Source organism: Dipodomys merriami, unplaced genomic scaffold (genome assembly GCF_024711535.1).
Source record: "Dipodomys merriami isolate MVZ:Mamm:240054 unplaced genomic scaffold, mDipMer1.0.p SCAF_4, whole genome shotgun sequence".
Lineage (NCBI taxonomy): Eukaryota > Metazoa > Chordata > Mammalia > Rodentia > Heteromyidae > Dipodomys > Dipodomys merriami.
In genome coordinates this window covers 69,309,764-69,328,952 of record NW_027205603.1, presented here as the reverse complement: position 1 = coordinate 69,328,952, position 19,189 = coordinate 69,309,764, and the positions used below count along the sequence as shown (strand labels likewise).

At 34.6% G+C, this 19,189-nt stretch overlaps 1 protein-coding gene across 4 annotated transcripts in view; it reads right to left on the bottom strand.

Moving 5' to 3' along the window:
- The window catches only part of Oxr1 (oxidation resistance 1), a 362,919-nt gene that overhangs the window by 34,437 nt on the left and 309,293 nt on the right, over window positions 1-19,189 (bottom strand). For all 4 annotated transcript variants that reach the window (XM_069991250.1, XM_069991252.1, XM_069991251.1 and 1 more), the window contains 5 exons: window positions 15,876-15,983; window positions 14,498-14,611; window positions 8,988-9,140; window positions 5,165-5,349; window positions 1,598-2,361 (listed from right to left, as the gene is read on the bottom strand). In XM_069991250.1, the coding sequence (XP_069847351.1) occupies window positions 1,598-2,361; window positions 5,165-5,349; window positions 8,988-9,140; window positions 14,498-14,611; window positions 15,876-15,983 (1,324 nt within the window). The remainder of the gene's footprint in view (window positions 1-1,597; window positions 2,362-5,164; window positions 5,350-8,987; window positions 9,141-14,497; window positions 14,612-15,875; window positions 15,984-19,189) is intronic.

Genomic DNA, 19,189 nt, shown 5'->3' with positions numbered 1-19,189 from the left:
AACGCACAATACCTATGTGCATCTGATCATATTAAAATAATATATATTGAAATATACTCCAGGAAATGGAAAAATAATATATATTGAAATATACTCCAGGAAATGGAAACAAGAAATTTTTTTCATGGTGGCTGCTTTTGTTTTCTTTTGACTTGTTTGTTCGTTTATCTGTCTTTGATAGGCTAAGGAGAGGCACAGAGATGGGAGTGATACTCACCAGACATTATGTTGAAAACGAACTATATAACTTGTGGGTGGGGACAGGAAGGAAAAACTGGGAGCGAGGAAAAGGGGACATGGTTCAAAAAAATGTACTCTGACTTACGTAACTGTAACCTCTCTGTACATCACTTTTACAATAACAATAAAAATGTACAAAAAAAGGAAAAAAAGGAAAGGGTAATATGTGCATTGCATTAATAGACAAAAGAATGTAACAAATATTTGCTAACTTGCTAACTTCCCAGAGCTACAGCCTCTCCACCCCTACCCCCACATTTCTGGGGCTTGAACTCTGGGTGTGGGCACTGTCATTGAGTTTTTGAGCTCAAAGCTAGTGTTCTACCACTGGATTCACACCTCTACTTCCAGCTCTTTTTGTAGGTTAGTGCAGACAGGAGTCTAAGAATTTCCTGCCTGGGCTAGCTTCAAACTGTGATCCTCAGAATCTCAGCCTCCTGAGTAGCTAGGATTAAAGGTGTGAGCCATTGCTGCCCAGCTGCTACTCTTATTTTTAATCCATAATGTGTTCAGCAGAAGTATAGTGTACTAAAAATAACATCATTACTATAATTATCATTAATATGTAACATAAAATACTTATCATTACAAGCTAAGAGGAAATGGGAAGAATGAAAGGTATCACAGACTGGGTATACTTTCAGAACAAACTTTAAGAGAATGCAATGTGTCAAGAGGTGGTCACCCTCAGATTGCAATGCTTTACCTACAGCCTTGCCAGAGCTGGCACGACAGATATGTGCTACAACCCTTGGCATATTTATAGACGGTTGGGTCTTACTAATTTTTGCTCCAACTGGCTTTGAACTATATCTCTCTGATTTCTACCTTGAGTAGTTGGTTTTACGAACATAAGCTACCATCCCCATCCCCATTTACCTAAAGTTAACTCCAAAGCTAGGTTTCTATGTGGTACTCTAAATACTCTGTTAAATAATAAATCAAGAAGGCAGATGGTGTGAAATATAAGACATATAGATATTTAAATACTTTCACTTTTTATTAAATTGGGAACACTGGAAGTGTCTAGATTTATGAACTGTCTACTCATGGAAGGGTTTCCTCAGGAACACTTTTTCAATGTGTCTGAAAACTTTAGTTTCCAATGTGTGTTTTAGTATTTCATAGAAAACAGAAATGGCAAACCATTCAAAACACAAAATAAATAAAAAGAATGCTTAAACATTTCAGAAAGATGTTCTACTATGTGTACATACATTTGTGGGATAAGAAAACAGCAAATGCATCCTGTACTGCCGGAATAACATCAGTTCAGGCTAGGCTAAGATTCAGCAGCTTTTGCAGCAGTAAGGGAAAAGGAAGATAAACATAATGAAATGGACTCTTTAACACTTACCATCTACATGTCCATCTGCAGAGGCAATTTTATGCTTAACTTCTTTTTGTGACACCTGTTGAATATTTTCCCTTTGCTGTTTAGTTTGTTGCATACTATGACTTTTCCAGAGTTTGCGTAACTCTTCTACCTCTGTCTCTGAGTCCTGTTTTTGCTCTTTTCCTTGTTTGCCTTTGTTAACAGTTTGCTTTTGATTAAATTCTGTGGTTTCTCCACAAATTATATTTTCTTTTCCACCTTCCTCTTGGTGTAATGAATTCTCAGGATGGAAAGAATCCCGGCCTGCGTGATCTTTTATACTTGTTCTTTGTTCTTTTCGGTCTGATGCTTCCTGAATGTTATCTGTATCCTCATCTTCCTTAGTGGTCATTTCAAGATTACTTAAATCAGTATCATGACATAAAGCCCCAACTTCATTTGTAGAATATCCAACATTGGATTTTAAGTGACCAGGAGTACTAGTTGACACTGATTTGGCTCTCAAACATTCTCCTTCAGTCTGATTGACAGTTTGCACAGATTCTGAAGACGCACCAGATGACTTATCTTGTCGCAGCTCATCTGAAGAGATCAACTCCTCTCGTATAGGTGAGAGTTCTGATTCTGTGAACACATCTTCAGAGAGAGACTCCTCAGTGCTCCTTGGAGCAGTGCTGGCACTATCATTACCTGCATCACGGACTCTTGAGTCTGTTTCCTCGGTATTCATTCCTGCCATTTTCTTTGAATGGCAGAAATCCCTTCCTGATAACTGATCTATTTCTCTGTTATCAAACAAAATAAAAAATGATTAGACCTTAAATATTACAGTATTTTATTTTTCATGAACTAAATATTACATTAATATCACTGAAGTAATTTTTTAGGATGAAAAAGTACAAATCTTAACAGGATATAAAAATTTATTCATGAATAAATATTTAATCATGTCAATTACTTTTCAGGAAACATAAATGTAAGGTTTCCTTGTCAGTAACCTTGTATAATTTTAATCTAAAATTTACTCATTCATGGAACAGAGAAAATAAGCATACAGAAAGTTACAATTAAAAGTTTAAATCTTTAAGAATATAATGATTTATTTTATATATATAGGCTATGCTTATTTATATTCAAATAGAAATTAAACAAAAATATATGATTCTAATTCAAGGCTTATAACCAACCTGAATGGAACACAAGCAAACATATTTACAGGAAATGTCCAGGCTAATAGGAACCCATTATTTTGTTGTTGTTTTTGGTCAGTCATAGGGCTTGAACTCAGGGCCTGGGCACTGTCTCTGAGCTCAAGGCTAGCACTCTACCTCTTTGCACCACAATGCCACTTCCAGTTTTTGAATGGCTAATTAGAGATAAAAGTCGCACAGACTTTCCTTCACAGGCTGGTTTCAAACCAGGATCCTAAGATCTCAGTCTCTTGAGTAGCTAGGATTGAAGGTATGAATGCCCAGAGCCCCGCTTAATAGGAACTCTTAACAGTTCTAACAAAACTTGCTTAGGTAAAGCATTTAAATGTCAGATAAATGAATGGTTCATAATTTAATCCAGACTTCAACTGTTACGGACATTTATTTAGGGACATATTAACGTTTAAAAGTGACAGTTTATAGTTTAAATTCTGGAAAGAACTTACTTATCAATGCTATTAATTTAGAATGATGATTTTAAGTGTTTTTTTGAAAATAGAAATTGTATAAATGCAGTGGAAAATAGTATTTATGCACATAAAGAATAATTTGTAAAAATAAGATGAAAAGTTGAAAGTCAATTTTTTTCTTGTTTGACTTTCTTACTTTTTTTAAGTTTTCTGTAACAAGAATGCATACTTTTTTTTACTAGGAGGTATAAAATTGATTTAAGTATCAATTAGTTAGAGTCCAGTTCCTATCTCTGCTACCTTTGTACTGGATTCATCTTTTAGGAAAAGCAAGCATTTAATTTGTTATTTCACATGCAATAGTGTCACCTACTGGTGATTAACTCAAACTACATCCGGAGTTCTTGGACTTAGGCAGTTTTGAGAATTTTTTTACATTTAAATGGAACTTTAAGACTTCTGTAAGAGATAAAGATTACAAACCAAATAGGATATATTAAAAAGTGCTACCTATATGAGAGCTAATATGCTCAAAGGTTATTTATGCCAATGATAATGCTCACTGAAATCAACTTCCTAAGTAGTATAAGGAGAAAGTCATATCTTTAAACTCCCTTTTACCACACATGACATTATTTGAGAAAAACATCTACTTTATTTATCTGATTTAGTACAAAAATGTTTTTTTAATATATAAGACAAATAATCCTTAAGGATTATTTTGGAGGCACAGAACATATATTTGAATAAAATGCATAACCTATTCAGGTGAGACTCTAAATGATAAAATAGATATTTGAAAGGGAAGAAACACTAGAACATACATGTGGAATAGTTCCTGATTGTTCACAACAGAAGAATCCAAATATCATAACAAAAATGGTAAAGCAGGGCAGCAGAAGCTCACTAGTGAATGACTACATACTCATATACACCTGCCTCATCAATCTACCTATTCTCAATAATCTTCACTATGCAATTCATGTAATGTTCTTCCTTACTCCTTTGTAAATTACTTAGCCCGTGGGCTAATTTTAAAACAGCCAATCCAACCCCGGGCCAGTGGCTCACACCTGTAATCTTAGCTACTCAGGAGGCTGAGATCTGAGAATCACAGTTCAAAGGCAGCCTGGGCAGGAAAGTCTGTGAGACTCTTATCTCCAATTAACCACCAGAAAACCGGAAGTGGCACTTTGGTTCAAGTGGTAGGTAGACAACTCGCCTTGAGCTGAAGAGCTGAGAGACAGTGCCTAGGCCCAGAGTTCAAGCCCCACAACCAACAAACAACAACAAAAACGCCAATCCCATCCTTATGAGTAAACATAGTGAACTATCAATATCAGTTAAAGTTAATACAGTTTTTAACTACTGCCAAAGTCATTAATGGAAGGTAAGGAAACTTTTCTATTACACATAAATCTTCTTTTACACTCTCGTCCTTCACAACATACTCCATTCTTTGTATACTACATCTTTTTCCCCCATGTATTTTTCATTGTTTTCTCCATTTATTTTCCTTCTGTTTCTATCTGTCCACTAATTAACTGGTCAAGTGTAAACCTTTCAAAGAATGTAACTAATCTGTATTATTATATAAATCAGTATAATGCAAGGCTAACTTTTCCTATTATTGCAACTGTTTTATGTTATCTGCATACTTTTCTAGAGGAGAGGATGAATGCAAATATATAAATCACCAAATAAATAATGTTGTTCCTCTATAACAATGCTAAGCCTCAGGCATTTTTGTGCAAGGTCTGAAAACTACCTCTGATAATTATCTAAATAATAATAAATAAATTAAATAAGTTGTACAGGCTACTTTTCAAATATCTAACAAAAAAACCCAAATGTTTAATAGCTCCTAAAATGAAAAGTAGTTATACTAAAACTAGTAACAAGGATTAGGTTAGGGTCAACTATCTAGATGGAAAATAATTGCACAGGAATATAAGTATCATTCTTACACGGGTAAGGATTCCTTTATTTTGCTATCGAAAATTTCTTTGTACATTGCAGCTGACATCACCTCTTCCATTGGACACATAATACCATAATCTTCACAGCCATTCTCTTGAACCAAAGGGTCACTTTTATGTGGATCAAACATTATATTATTTGGTGTAACTAAAAGCACACCACTGACTGTTCCCTAAAATTAGAAAAGAAAGTCACATTTAATCCTCAAATTTCAATTTCAAAAAAGATTCTAGCTAATTTTACTACTTTTCTTAGGCAATCTATTTTACTATACTGTGTGTGTGTGTGTGTTTTAAAACTACATCATTCTAATTAAAACAGCCAGTGAAAACAATCAAGTATACTGGGCACTAGTGGCTCACGTCTATATTCTCAGCAAAACATGTCCTTGTCAGAAAAGTCCAAAATAATTTGATGCTCAAGTGTAGAATACCATCTGAGCAAGCAAACTGAGGAAGCATGAGGCCATGAGTTCAAACCCCCGTACCAGCAAAATAACAATAACAATGAAAATCCAAACAATAAGTAGTTAAAATTTGCAAGCCCAGGATAATAACATACTATATCATAAGGAATCTACAGTAAAGCAAAAATGCAAAGTCCTGCATGGCATGAGCCCATATTTTACATGAATGTGCATACTTCTTCCTGTTTCTTCCTCATGACAGGTAGCAAATACAATTTTACATATACAATATAGAATCTATTAAATTAGACTCAGAAGAAAGAAAATTGGTAGGAAAAGAGATTAATTTAATTATTATAACCATTATCAAGAACACATATAACATATCAAAACTAAGATTTACACAGTAAGCAAAGAGAGGGAAAATAAGAAACCAAGTTTGTACTTACAAATGAAAAGTACAATGACTGAAATGAAAAGTATTCTAGATATAACTGATAGATTATACGTGGTAGGAAAAAGTGATTTTTTAAGACTGCAGCAACTGGAATATCTAAAATGGAAAGAGAATCAAGAACTATAAATTGTGAGATGTTAAGCAGCCAAAAATATGCTCCAAGTTTTCAAAGGTAGAAGGGATAAGAGAAAAAAATAGTTTAAGAAATATGGCCAAATGTTTCCAAATCTGATGTAAGATATAAACTCTTACAACTAAGAAGCTGAAAAAACCCAAACACAATTTACTTTTCTCAAACAAAGATAAGTAAACATTACTTTTCTTTTAAGGAAATTTTGTTTGGGGCAATCATTAGTCCCTATTTTTTTTGTTTTTGTATTGGCCTTTATCCCTAAAGAAGCTATTATGTGTTTTCTTCTTGAATGCTGTTAGGACTTTTTTAAAAAAAAAAAAACAAAACAAAGTAATGTGGATGTGAGTTTTCCCAATAAAGCAATATTTCTAACCCCTTCCCAAATCATGGCACATTAGAATAAAATTGTTCAAAATTAGTGAAAAATACAACATTTTAGATATAATAAAAGAAATGTTTTTACAAACCAAACCAAACACGTTTCTCTTTAGAACAATGCAAATCAGAAAAGAGTAGTCTTTATAATGTTTTATAAAGAGAAAGAAAACTTTGCTAACTGAAAACTGTGTCTATAGCTACATTAACTTTCAAAAATAAAGAAAATGGCAAAGAAGTTATATAAAAATATTTGCTCATGGGAAGATGTTCATCACATGTCTTCAGGCAATTTCTAATTAAAACAATGAAAATACTGCTATAGAACTATTAGAATGGCTAAAATCTAACTTACTGCAACAAGATGTGTAACAAAAGGAATTCCCACTGCTCAAAGGACACAAAACAGTATAAGCCCTTTGGAAGACCATCTGGAGTTTCTTATTAAGTTAAAAATAATGTGAACTTATCATAGGCAGTCATGCTTCTTGGTATTTAAACAAGGTGAAAACTTACATGTATACAAATGTTACAAAAATCTGTTTAAAGATTTATCCATTAAGTACCAAAATCCAAAGTGACAAATATGCCTTTTCATAGAGGAAGACGATAAACTGTGGTATATCCATACAGCAATTAAGATAAATGAGGCATTTAAGACATGAAGCATTCTTAAACTTAACATGTTGCTAAGTGAAAGAAGCCCATCAGAAATCACACAATTAATACTGTTTGATTTCAACTAGATGATCCTCTGGAAAGAAGTTATATGGTAGAGAGATCATTAGTAACCACAGACTCAGAAAGATAAAAGGAAAAAAGGATAAAGAGAGGCTCATAGCAATTTATAAAGCAATGAAATAAATGATTCTACACAATACTAGTAGATGCTATTATGCTTTGTTTAAGCCTGTAGAATATATGACCCAAAATTAAAATTGCAGATTTATCTGAATACTAGCTCATTAATCATGACAAAAATAATAAACACATTGGGAAAACTAGGGGAAAGCGAGAGAATGTGAACTCTACTTTCAATTAAATTCTTCATCCATTTAAACTGTTCTGCAAAAAAAATCATTAATATCATTAATAAAGATCTTATTAAGGATAAGAAGAATAGAGGAAAACAAGATTTAAAAGTATTCTAGCTGGTTGCTGGTAGCTCACACCTGTAACCCTAGCTACTGAGGAGACTGATCTGAGAATCATGGTTCAAAGACAACTGGTCAGGAGAGTCCGTGAGATTCTATCTCCGTGATTCAAATGGTAAGAGTTCTAGTCTTGAGCAAAAAAAGCCAAGGGACAGCACCAAGGCAGCCTCAGAACCTGTATATACAAAAAAAAAAAAAAAAAAAAGGCTAATAGATTATTAGTTGGGCACCATTTTCTCATACCTGTAATCCTAGTTACTCAGGAGGCTGAGATCTGAGGATCACAGTTCAAAATAAACCTGGGTAAGAAAGCCTGTGAGAATTTTACATCCAACCAACCACCAAAAAGCCAGCAATGGAGCTGTGGCTCAAGTGGTAGAGTCCTAGCGTAAGTGAAAAAGCTCAAGGACATTGGCTAGCCCCTGAGGTCAAGCTCCAAGACTGGCACACACAAATAATTATTTATTCCTAGGCCTTGAACTCTTGAGACTAGGTGCTGTCCATTTTGCTAATTTTGTCTCCTTTTGCTCAAGGCTAGCATTCTACTAGTTGAGCTACAGAACCATGTCTGGTTTTTTTAGTGATTATCTCAAGAGTCTCATGGACTTTCTTGCTCAGGCTGGCTTCGAACCATGATCCTCAGATCTCAGCCTCTTGAGTTGCTAGGATACCACCAGTGCCAGTCTCCATTAACTTTTAATAAACAGTATTTATGACAATATAATTACCAAAAAGAAGAAAAATGCTTTTGTAAGACATTCAGCAAACACTGAAAGAATATATCACCTGTTGAACTGTGCTATAAATTAAAACAAAGTTTGCAGGTAAAAGGAAAACTGATACCAGTTTGAAATCTGGATCCACACAGAGGAATGAAGAGCATAGAACATGATGAGCTGGAAATCTAACAGATTTTTCCTTTACTTTTTAAAAAGTATCTTAAATTAATAATTTAAGGCAAAAATGAACAATGTACTTATACAGTAGATAAATACAAGTTATCTCTCTACTTGTGTATTACGCTAAATTGGCCAAATTCAACAGTCTAAATGTAACCAGTCTAAATGTAAATATGCTTTCTGAAATACTCCAGCAACAGTAAAATAGCTGTGTCTCACTGCAATCAATTTAGTTCTATCCCATGCCTTTAACAACTGCAACAGAACACCAGATGCTAAGCTATAAGCAAGGTCTGTGCTCATTACTACTAATAATTTGTTAAAACATTCAAATGTAAATTCTCTAAGACATGATTAAAAGATTTCTCTAATGTTGCATTCAGTACCTTGCCACTGGTGATATATTTACAATTAATTTTTAGGAATTTCTCAGTAAATGCTTCTTCTTCTTCAGAAGTAGAAGATACAACTCTTGAAGGTCGAATTCCAGTAACGGTGGATGAGGGAGTTGCCTCTTTTGGAAAAACTACATCAGGATTCTTTAAAACAAAAACAGGAACATTGAAAAAAAATAAAGCTAAAGAAAATAAATACATTATTGAAACCAAATGAGTAGCTATCCTTATAAGTACTTTTCCTTTCTTACCATATTGTGGAAGTTAGCCAAAAAAATTCTTATATAAAAAGTTTAAAATTTGAGAGTCTTGTTTTCATGATGAGTAAGGATCTCAAATGTGATATGAACTCCATTTGTAGTCATTTTTGGTAAAGGGATGTATATATGAATTACATCTATTCATCTATATAATATATATATATAGTTACCTAAAAAGCATTAACATCTACATTACTTATATCTTTACCCTCCACACTGTCACTATAAATGCTTGAGCTTCTGTTAACAAAACCATTACTTCTGATAAGCCAGATATCCAACGGGTATTAAGGGGAGGAAAAAAGTAAAGAGTTTGTCTATGATTCCCAGGTAGGTATATAACAAATATATTCATTGCAGGATGATTTCAAATTTAAAGTTACAAGGAGTTTATTAATATCATTCTACAAAGGATGAGGCCCATCTCACAGTTTAACTTTTCCAGTACTATGTACCATTCTCACAGGACAGTCTACATATCTTTTCTCACAATGTTGTTAAGTAGTTAAAATGATACATACAATGACATACATATATACATATGAATATATATATGAATATATATCTATGTATGTCATTGTATATATATATATATATATATATATATATATATACTGAGTCACACCTATCAAAACAAGAACAATTTTTAAAAATTAAAAAATAATGATCAGTGTTTCCTTCTTATTATATAGTGATAACTCTGATGATACCACTTAAACCATTCCCAAAGCATTTTTTCTTTATTTTCAAATAGGGTCTCCTTTTACCATGGCCAGCCTGGACCTTGAGCCTACTATTTATACTTCCCAAATAGCTGGGATAACAGTCACATAGTATGTCCAGTTTTTATATTGGTTGAAATAAGTTTTCACAAACATTTCACCCAGTGGCCTTAAACTGTAATATTCTGGATACCAACTAAAAGTCACAAAGATTACATACACTTCAACTGGTTATATTTTTAATTTTAAAACAATTTACTGGGCACAGATGGCTCTTAACTGTAATTCTAGCTACTCAGGAGGATGAGATCTTAGAATTGTGGTTGAAACCTAGCTGAGGCAGGAATCATCGTAACTCTTGTCTCTTCAATTAAACAGCAAAAAAGCTGAAAGTGGCTAGTGGTAGAGCACTAGCCTTGAGTAAAAAAGGTCAGAGACAGCACATAGGCCCTGAGTTCACACCCCACAACAGCACAAAAAAGCCAGGACCTTACCAAAAAAAAGAAAAAAGAAAGAAAAAGAAAAACACAAAATACAAACCAATCTTTTCATATCTTATACACACTAACTTGTGTAACAGTTTTCATACTAGCAAGATTCTCCTGAGCTATGAAAATTATGACACTTTCTAGTGTCATAGTTCAAATGTCCCTTACTATTTAGTAAGGGACATTTTTTGATCTCATGAACAGAGATTAAAGAGAATCAAACTTTGATATAACATTGTCTGACCTAAACAATTTAATTCCCTCAAGTTAAGAGGGAATTACTTAAGAGCAGATTTTTTTATACTTTCTTTCATATAGCCTTCTAAATTATAGGGATAATCTCTAGGGCCAGGAAAAATATACATGAGGAAGGAAAGAAAGTTTCGTGCAAAATACCATGAAACAACTATGCTAAATGTGAATAAGAGCCAGGTGTTGGTAGTTCATTCACATAATCCCAGCAACTCAAGAAGCTGGAATGAGATCTGAGGACCATGGTTTGAAATCAAGACAAGGTAGAAAAGTCTGGGTAACAGGGTTCAAAAGGAAATCTACTCGTTACCTTACTTAAGTAACTGTAAACCCTCCTCCCCCATTCATCACCTTTATAATAAATACATTTTTTTAAAAAAGAAGAAAAGTCTATGAGACTCATTTCTAATTAATCAGCAAAAAGCCAGATGTGGAGGTATGAGTCAAGTGACAGAATGCCAGCCATAAAACACAGCACCTAGGACAGCACCCAGTATGAACGCGTGAGCGTGCACACACACACGCACACATGCACACACACACACACACACACACACACACACACACACACACACACACACACACAGCATACAAGAAAAAAACAGGATTTAAATGAAATTAGATTTTAAGGGGTTATAGACTACTCCAAATCATATACAGTAACAAAACAAGATGCTTTTTAATCTTCTCATTTTCTCAAAGTACTAACTTTACACTCATCTTATTTTGTTACTAAGATGTGTGTATCACATACAAATTCATTAAGCACAACTAATTACATAAGTGGTCAATAATTTAAATGGAAATTTATTAAATTCTGCTGTATTTAAATACAGTATGTGGATCTTTTCGTTTAATTTTTACTCAGACATACATGGTATATACCACTACTCCAAGTTTTAAGGATACTTAATGCTTATTCAAACTCCATAGCGTGCCAAATGATGAGATGAAACTGAGATGCCAAAACCAATTGCCAAATGAACTGGGGAGCTTAACTACAGTAATACATGTTTCCTTTTAAATCTTCTAATAAATGCTAAATGGCCCAAGCGGGAAAAAATAACTGTAGCAGAACCATCAGAAGTTGTAGCAAACTAGCAAAAACCAACAAATTCTTATTATATCTTCTCAACTATTCTAAAACAGTTGTTTAAATTTTTACTATGAATGTTGCCACCTACCATGTAAACATACTACAATATAGAAATATAAACAATTGAGCAGTGCAGATAGTTATACAGAAATATTATTTTGGAGCCTAGTAATGAATTCTAGGCAAAAATTAGATCAGATAAAATTTAAAAACTTAATGTCCAAAAGGAATATTTCTAACCGCTGCATACAATAGTTGCAAAAGTGATGACTATTGCATTAGGAAAAAGTTCAAGCCCTTTTCTACCTCTTGTGTCATTCTTTGATCTATTCCAAGTATAAAGAATTTATTCATATGACCAGTCAAACTAAAGATGACTTTGGGGCTATATTTGATAGGCACTATTGATTGAGTCACTGAGAAAGTCACAGGACTTTCTTCATCTTTCAACCACAAGTAAAAATGAAGAAACATTTTCTCTGAGAAGAAAACCTGGCCTCTTTTTCTTTTTTTTTTTTTGACCTTATGCCATCCAAGAATGCCAGGTTCTTTAAGGTTGAAGTACAGTTTTCCAGTCAGAAAAAAAAATACTACTGTTTACACTTTAGGATTGACAACTCAAGCTACATTAGCCTATCATTGCAGTTTTCCTTTGTCATGTCCCAATATGCATACATCACTGAATGCCTTAGGGAAATGGTATAGTATGTGCAAAACATTATTCTGAGCCCAGTGCTGGTGGTTCGCACCTGTAATCCTACCTACTTAGGAGGCTGAGACCTGAGGATGATAGTTTGCAGCCAGACTAAACAGAAAAGTCCATGAGACTCCAACTCCAAAATAACCAGCATTTATTATTATTTTTGTTGTTGTTGTTGGTCATGGGGCTTCACCTCTAGGCCTGAATGCTGTTCCTCAGCTCTTCAGCTCACGGCTAGCACTCTACCATTTGAGCTACAGCGCCACTTCTGGTTTTCTGGTAGTTTATTGGAGATAAGAGTTTCATGGACTTTTTCCTGCCTGGGCTGGCTTTGAACTGCAATCCTCAGATCTCAGCCTCCTGAGTATCTAGGATTATAGGCATGAGCCCCCAGTGCCCTGCTATTTGTTTGGGTTTTTTTAGTATTCTATAACATGTACTTAAAAGCTGCTTTTGCTGAAAAGCACTGACTCCTTGCTTAAGTCCACACGTTCACTGACAGGAAGAAAATACACAGGCATCCTTGCCTCCATTTTATATCTGTGTCCTATGCCCTGAGCCATTCTCTCCTGTAGTTCCTTTGTCACCACCTTGGAATCCAGGAGAGAGAGGACTGAGGATAAATGTTCTGTGATAAGCACAGAGTTACTATCTGCCAGAAAGCAATTAAACTTATTACAAGACCCCATCTACCCATCTGAGACAATGAGTTACCCAACTATCCAGCTAGGTCCGGCCTAAGACTACCTATGGCTTCTTGATCAAGTGTGTGATTGGGACTGTTTAATACCTATCAGTGCCTCTCCCACAGTACCTTTTTCTGTTTAAACTTAAATGACTTCTGGGGAAGATGAGGTGAAATGCTATCTTACCTCTTCCACATCAACTAAACTTCTTCTTTCTAACCTATGTCTAACTCACTTTTCCCATTATTAACACACTGGGGCACATGACCAGACCTGACCTACGGAACCCAGATATGTGAGCCTGGGCCCTAGAAATCCTGTGATAATTCTTTTATCGATGTACCAATCATTAAATCTGATTTCTATTCTTATCAATAAAAGGTAACAAATAGCTGGGTGCTGGTGGCTCACTCCTACAATCCTAGCTACTCAGGAGGCTGAGATCTGAGGATCGCAGTTCAAAGCCAGCTCTGGTAGGAATGTCCAAGAGACTCTTATCTCCAATTAACCACTAGAAAAACTGGAAGTGGCATTGTGGCTCAAGTCCAAGCCTGGAGCTGAAGAGCTTAGGGACAGTGCCCAGGTCCAGAGTTCAAGCCCTATGACCAACCAAGGAAAAAAAACAAAACAAAACAAACAAAAAAAAACCAGATAACAAATATAATGCAAATTAAGGATTCCTAACTTAAAAATCCAAATCTGAAATTTTCTGAAATCCAAACCTTACTAAGTAATAAATACCATGAGGCCACAGTGGCCTAAAGGCAGAATACTAACTCTTAAAGACTAAAAATAGAGTACTAGAGCTTGTATGAATAACTGTGGGCAAATTAATTAGTAATATTGGTTTACCATTTGATATCCTAAACCTTGGGTGAAAGGTATCTTGTACAGTTAACAGGGAAACGTGAAAGAATTTCTCATAGGAATCTAACCACTAAATGGAGGAACTGTCTTTTAAGCAAACAAAAGTCATTATGAAAACGGAAAATTATAATTACTATTTATGTAGAAAAGGGCAAAGAAACATAAAACTCCTTTAAAATGAGTTTAATTTTTTTAAAAGCTAGCCAAGACAGAGATAAATCCCAAAGACTCTTATCTCTACTTTTAATTAACTAGGCAAGATGCTGGAAGTAGATGTCTGTTTCAAATGGTAGAGGTGGTACCATCATGGGTCTAAGTTCAAGTCCCCATACTGGCACAAAATTTAAAAAAAAAACACAAGAAAACCCATGATGAACATATATACTGTGGGATGTCTCCATAGCCATCTTTGAAATGCAGGTATACTTACAGTGGTCTTATCAAATTCAGCTTCTGATGATGTTGGTGACAGAGGACTTATAGGGCTTAGAGATGGAGAGCTCTCAACACTGGAGACATATTCAGGATCAGGAACATATAAAACCTGTAAGAAAACATTCACATAAAGATTAAGAGAGGGCTGGGAAGGTGGCTCAGTGGTAGAGCACTTGCCTTGCATGCCTGAGGCCCTGGGTTCGATTCCTCAGCACCATATAAGCTAAAAGAAAAAAGCCAGAAGTGGTGCTGTGGCTCAAGTAGTAGAGTGCTAGCCTTGAGCTGAAGAGCTGAGGTACAGTGCCCAGGCCCAGAGTTCAGGCCCCACGACCGGATCCCCCCCCCAAAGAAAAAGATTAAGAGAAACTGAAATGGTAATATTCAGATAATGTTCTATGAGCAAGCACCATTAACAATAATTTTTAACAATAAAGAGAAATAAGTAAAAAATATTCATATTATAACAATATATATGAACATAACAGGTCTGACAAAGTAAATTTTAAATTGATGCAGACAGATGAAATAAGAAATAAAGAATGATAAACAAGTGTTCACCTTAAAGGAAATTTGGCAATAGCTAATGAAATTTAAATTGTACATATATCTTTCATCCATATTACTTCTAGGAATTCTCCCTAGTGAAATACCTATTGATAGATACATACATACATATGCACAAGTGTTAACCATAGCAAAGTTAACATTACCAAGAAAGTTAAAAACAGCCTAAAGATTGTGACTACAGCTATAAACTATATCAATAAAATGAATCACTATGTACAGATGAGACTGGGAGAGCTAGGCATGTTAGCATATACCTGCAATACCAGCACTTAGCAGGCTGAGGGAGGAGAGCTTGAGTTTGAGGCAAGCCTTGAATATGTGAGTTTGAAAATAGCCTGAACTATACTATACCTCAAACACTGCAACCTCAAAAAGTAAGAAGACAGAAAATGGTTGAGCTAGTGCTGTGCTTAAATAGAACATTTTTCAAGAATCAATGTTAAATTTAAAACAAAAAAAGTAAAATATTTAACCCCAAAGGAGAAAGACATGAATGTGCTTGAAAATACATGTGAGGTGGGAAAGAAAATGAACAGTGTGGAATACTTGAAACTTTAGTCAATTTACATGGACTGCTTTGAATATTTAAAAAAATTATTTAAAGATATACTTGAAAAGGCAATTATTTAAATTATGTATTAAACAGGAAATTCATAGATATAATGATACTTTTTCTTGCAGAGCCAACATGATTTATTCAAAGCATACAAAAATTATTATTCTCAAATTTTCTACATTAATAACCATGTGCAAGGAATACTTTCTACTTAATGATTCTGAACACCAACTCAATTAAATAACAATACCTGTCCAGTAACGACTGCTCGGGAGAATAACTTATTTAGTTGAACAAGTTCATTGGGCGTTGTATCGTACTTCAGGGCTATGCTATTCAAAGAATCCCTTGATTCAACCTGTTCCAAAGAAAAAAGTAAGTTATTTTATTTTTGTAAACCAGAAAAACTATCCAAAATGTTTATTGATTATTACTATGGGTGGGGCAGCAGGAGAGTCTGAACTCCATTAAATACAACTGAGCTCTTCTCTTCCTCATGCCATCTGTGTAAATTCCTTCATTTATACAATATGGTATCTTAACTGAGATAATATAAAATCTCTCTGAAGGGCTAGGGGTATTGGCTCATGTGGTAAAATGCTTGCCTATCTAAAGAGGGATAACTCTGAGTTCAACCCCTGGTGCCACCAAAAAAAAAAAAACCTAAAAACCTCTTTAAAACAAATTTTATAGAACTATCTATACCAACTACTCTCCTACTACCAACCACAAGTTTTATTCTCACAGTGCCTACTAAATAGAAGGATTATGTTAACCATAAACACCAATATAGTTATAAAAGCAAGAGAATTTGACTGCTTAAGCAGTTGCGGCAACAGCTGCAGGAATAATGAGATAAGAATAGAGAAACATCAATAGAGTATCAGGGCAGTTATGTCTAATCAGGAGGCAGACAACAGTAGGATAGCAGTTCAAGGCCAACCTGGAAAAATGGTTAGTAAGACCCCATCTCAACAAATAAGCCAAGGCAGTGGTGGTTCATAATTGTAATCCCAGGTATGTGGGAGAGCACAGTTATACCATCATGACGAAAATATGAGATGCTATCCAAAAATTTACCAAAGCAAATAAACAGGCTTGGGAGTATAGATCAAACAGTAGAGCCCTTCCTAGTAAAAAAGGTCCTGAGTTTAAACCTCAGTGTCACCCAAAAAGAACCTAAGAACCCAGAACCCAAGAAACAGCAAAATAAAAATAACAGCAAACTGATGTGATAAAATTATATATTATATAGATATCTATTATTTATCTTATATAAAATATAGATTAAAGTATAAGATACAACTAAGACTCAAAAAAAGATTATTGAATGGAGTTGTGAAAGTAAAGGCAAGTCGGAAGCAAAGGTAAGAAAGTGATGCTGACTCTAAATAAAGTTTCAACAGAATGAAGAACAGAATGAATGGGTAAGAAAAGGAGATCAAACATTATGAAAGAATGGGAGAAGGAGCATCATTATTTTACAAGCTATGATTTGTCATGAATTGATAATCAGAATTGCAAACAGTGGCTGTGAATGTAGCTTAGTAGTAAAGTGCCTGCCTGGCATGTGCAAAAAGCCCTGGTTTTGATTCCTCAGTACCATATAAACAGAAAGAACAGGAAGTAGTGCTGTGGCTCAAGTAGTAGAGTGCTAGCCTTGAGCTGAAGAAGCTCAGGAACAGTACCCATGCTCTGAGTGCAAGCCCCAGGACTGGCAAAAAAGAAGAAAGAAGACAGAAGACGAAGATGAAGAAGAAGAGAGCGAGAGAGGAAGGAAGGAAGGAAGGAAGGAAGGAAGGAAGGAAGGAAGGAAGGAAGGAAGGAAGGAAGGAAGGAAGGAAGGAAGGAAGGGAGGGAGGGAGGGCGGGAAACAAAATAAACATCAGTGGAAAAGTAAAAAGAAATACAAAGTACTCACATCTGAAATCGATGACAAAATCAAAAAGAATAGCAAGAACAGGAAGACAATGAGGACAACACAATGAAGCATGATAGAAGAGTGTAATATAATTAATTTCAACAACCTAAAAGAATTAATTTCAAGGAGAGAGAGAGAGAGAGAGGGAGAACACATAGCAGGAGAGGACAGCACTGAAGTTTTCCAGAAGTTATGAATGATATGATTCCTCAGAAAGAAACCAAACAAACAGGATAGAGTATTTCTAAAGCTAGATTTTGTTTAATAGAAATAAAATGAAAATTAATATTTAAAAAATCTGCAGACGTATAAAGACAATAAGGAAAAGTTTCAATCTAAGCAATAAAAATAGGGCTGCCTAGAAATGAACTAAAATAAAAGGAAAACAGGAAGAAATGAGACAGTGTGCTACCAACTTACTGAGAGAAAGATAACTGTTAGCTTACAAATCTAGACAACTAAACTATGAGCAATGAGGTGGAAATGAAGCTTTTAGAGATACTAATCCTCAATGAAAGAGTTATTACAACACCTCAAATGGAGACAGGTAAAACTGGGAAAAACAGATGATAAATAGGAAGCAACAAGAAGAAAAGGCTTAGGTTTGATAACTGAAAAAGTGTTTTGAGTACAAAGGTGCATTGGAGTAAAAAGAAAAATAATTTTACTGATTTCAGAATTTAACATATACTAGAATATATATATACATGTATAAAGATAACTGCACATGTGTACATATGTAAATATATACACACACAATTTATACATATGTATGCTTTTAACTTTAAGGCTACTTGAAATACAATGATTACTTATACTCTACAAGTATTCTGGAAATACTTTTAAGTTAGAGCATAAATATTTTAAGGATGTTCTTTTCTTTATTTTCCAAATAGGGTCTAGCTACATTTTTCTGGGTTGACCTGAAACTTCTAGGCTTGAGCAACCCTGTCTCATTCTTCAGAATAGCTGGAACTTCAGATGAGCAGCAAAATGTCTAGTTTGGATCTCAAATACTTAAAAAGAAACAAACTTGGGGCATAATGTATAAAACATTTTATTTTAAGAGACATTAGAGGGCAGGGTGTTGATAGTGCATGCCTACAATGTCAGCAACTTGGGAGGCAGAAATTGGGAGGATCAAGTTCAGATTAGCCTTGGCAAAGACCAAGGCTCCAAGTTAGGAAGACCTCATCTCAACTAATACTGATCAGCAATTCAGGAAGTAAAAATAGAAGGAGTATAATCTAGGCAAGCCTAGGCCAAAACATAAGACCCTTGTCAAAAAACAAAGCAGAAAAGGCTGGGAGCATGGCTCAAGTGGTACAGCTCCTTCTGAGCTAAGTACAAGTTATTGAGTTCAAACTCTGGTACTGAGAAAAAAAAGGAAAAAATAGTGAAATATATGCTGACTTAAGTATCAAATATAGGGAATCTAGCAATATAGGGAAATATATGCCAACTTAAATACCAAAATTATGTTATATTAAAAATTGTATATGAATATGTTACAGACTAGTAAGTATGGGGTATAAAACAACATGGGGGTTATGTTGATGGTTCTTGTTGTAATACATAAGCCCCTGAGCCCAAACTTGAGGGCTCATTTAGGGTTTTGTGTGTCCTTTGGGATTTTCTTGTTG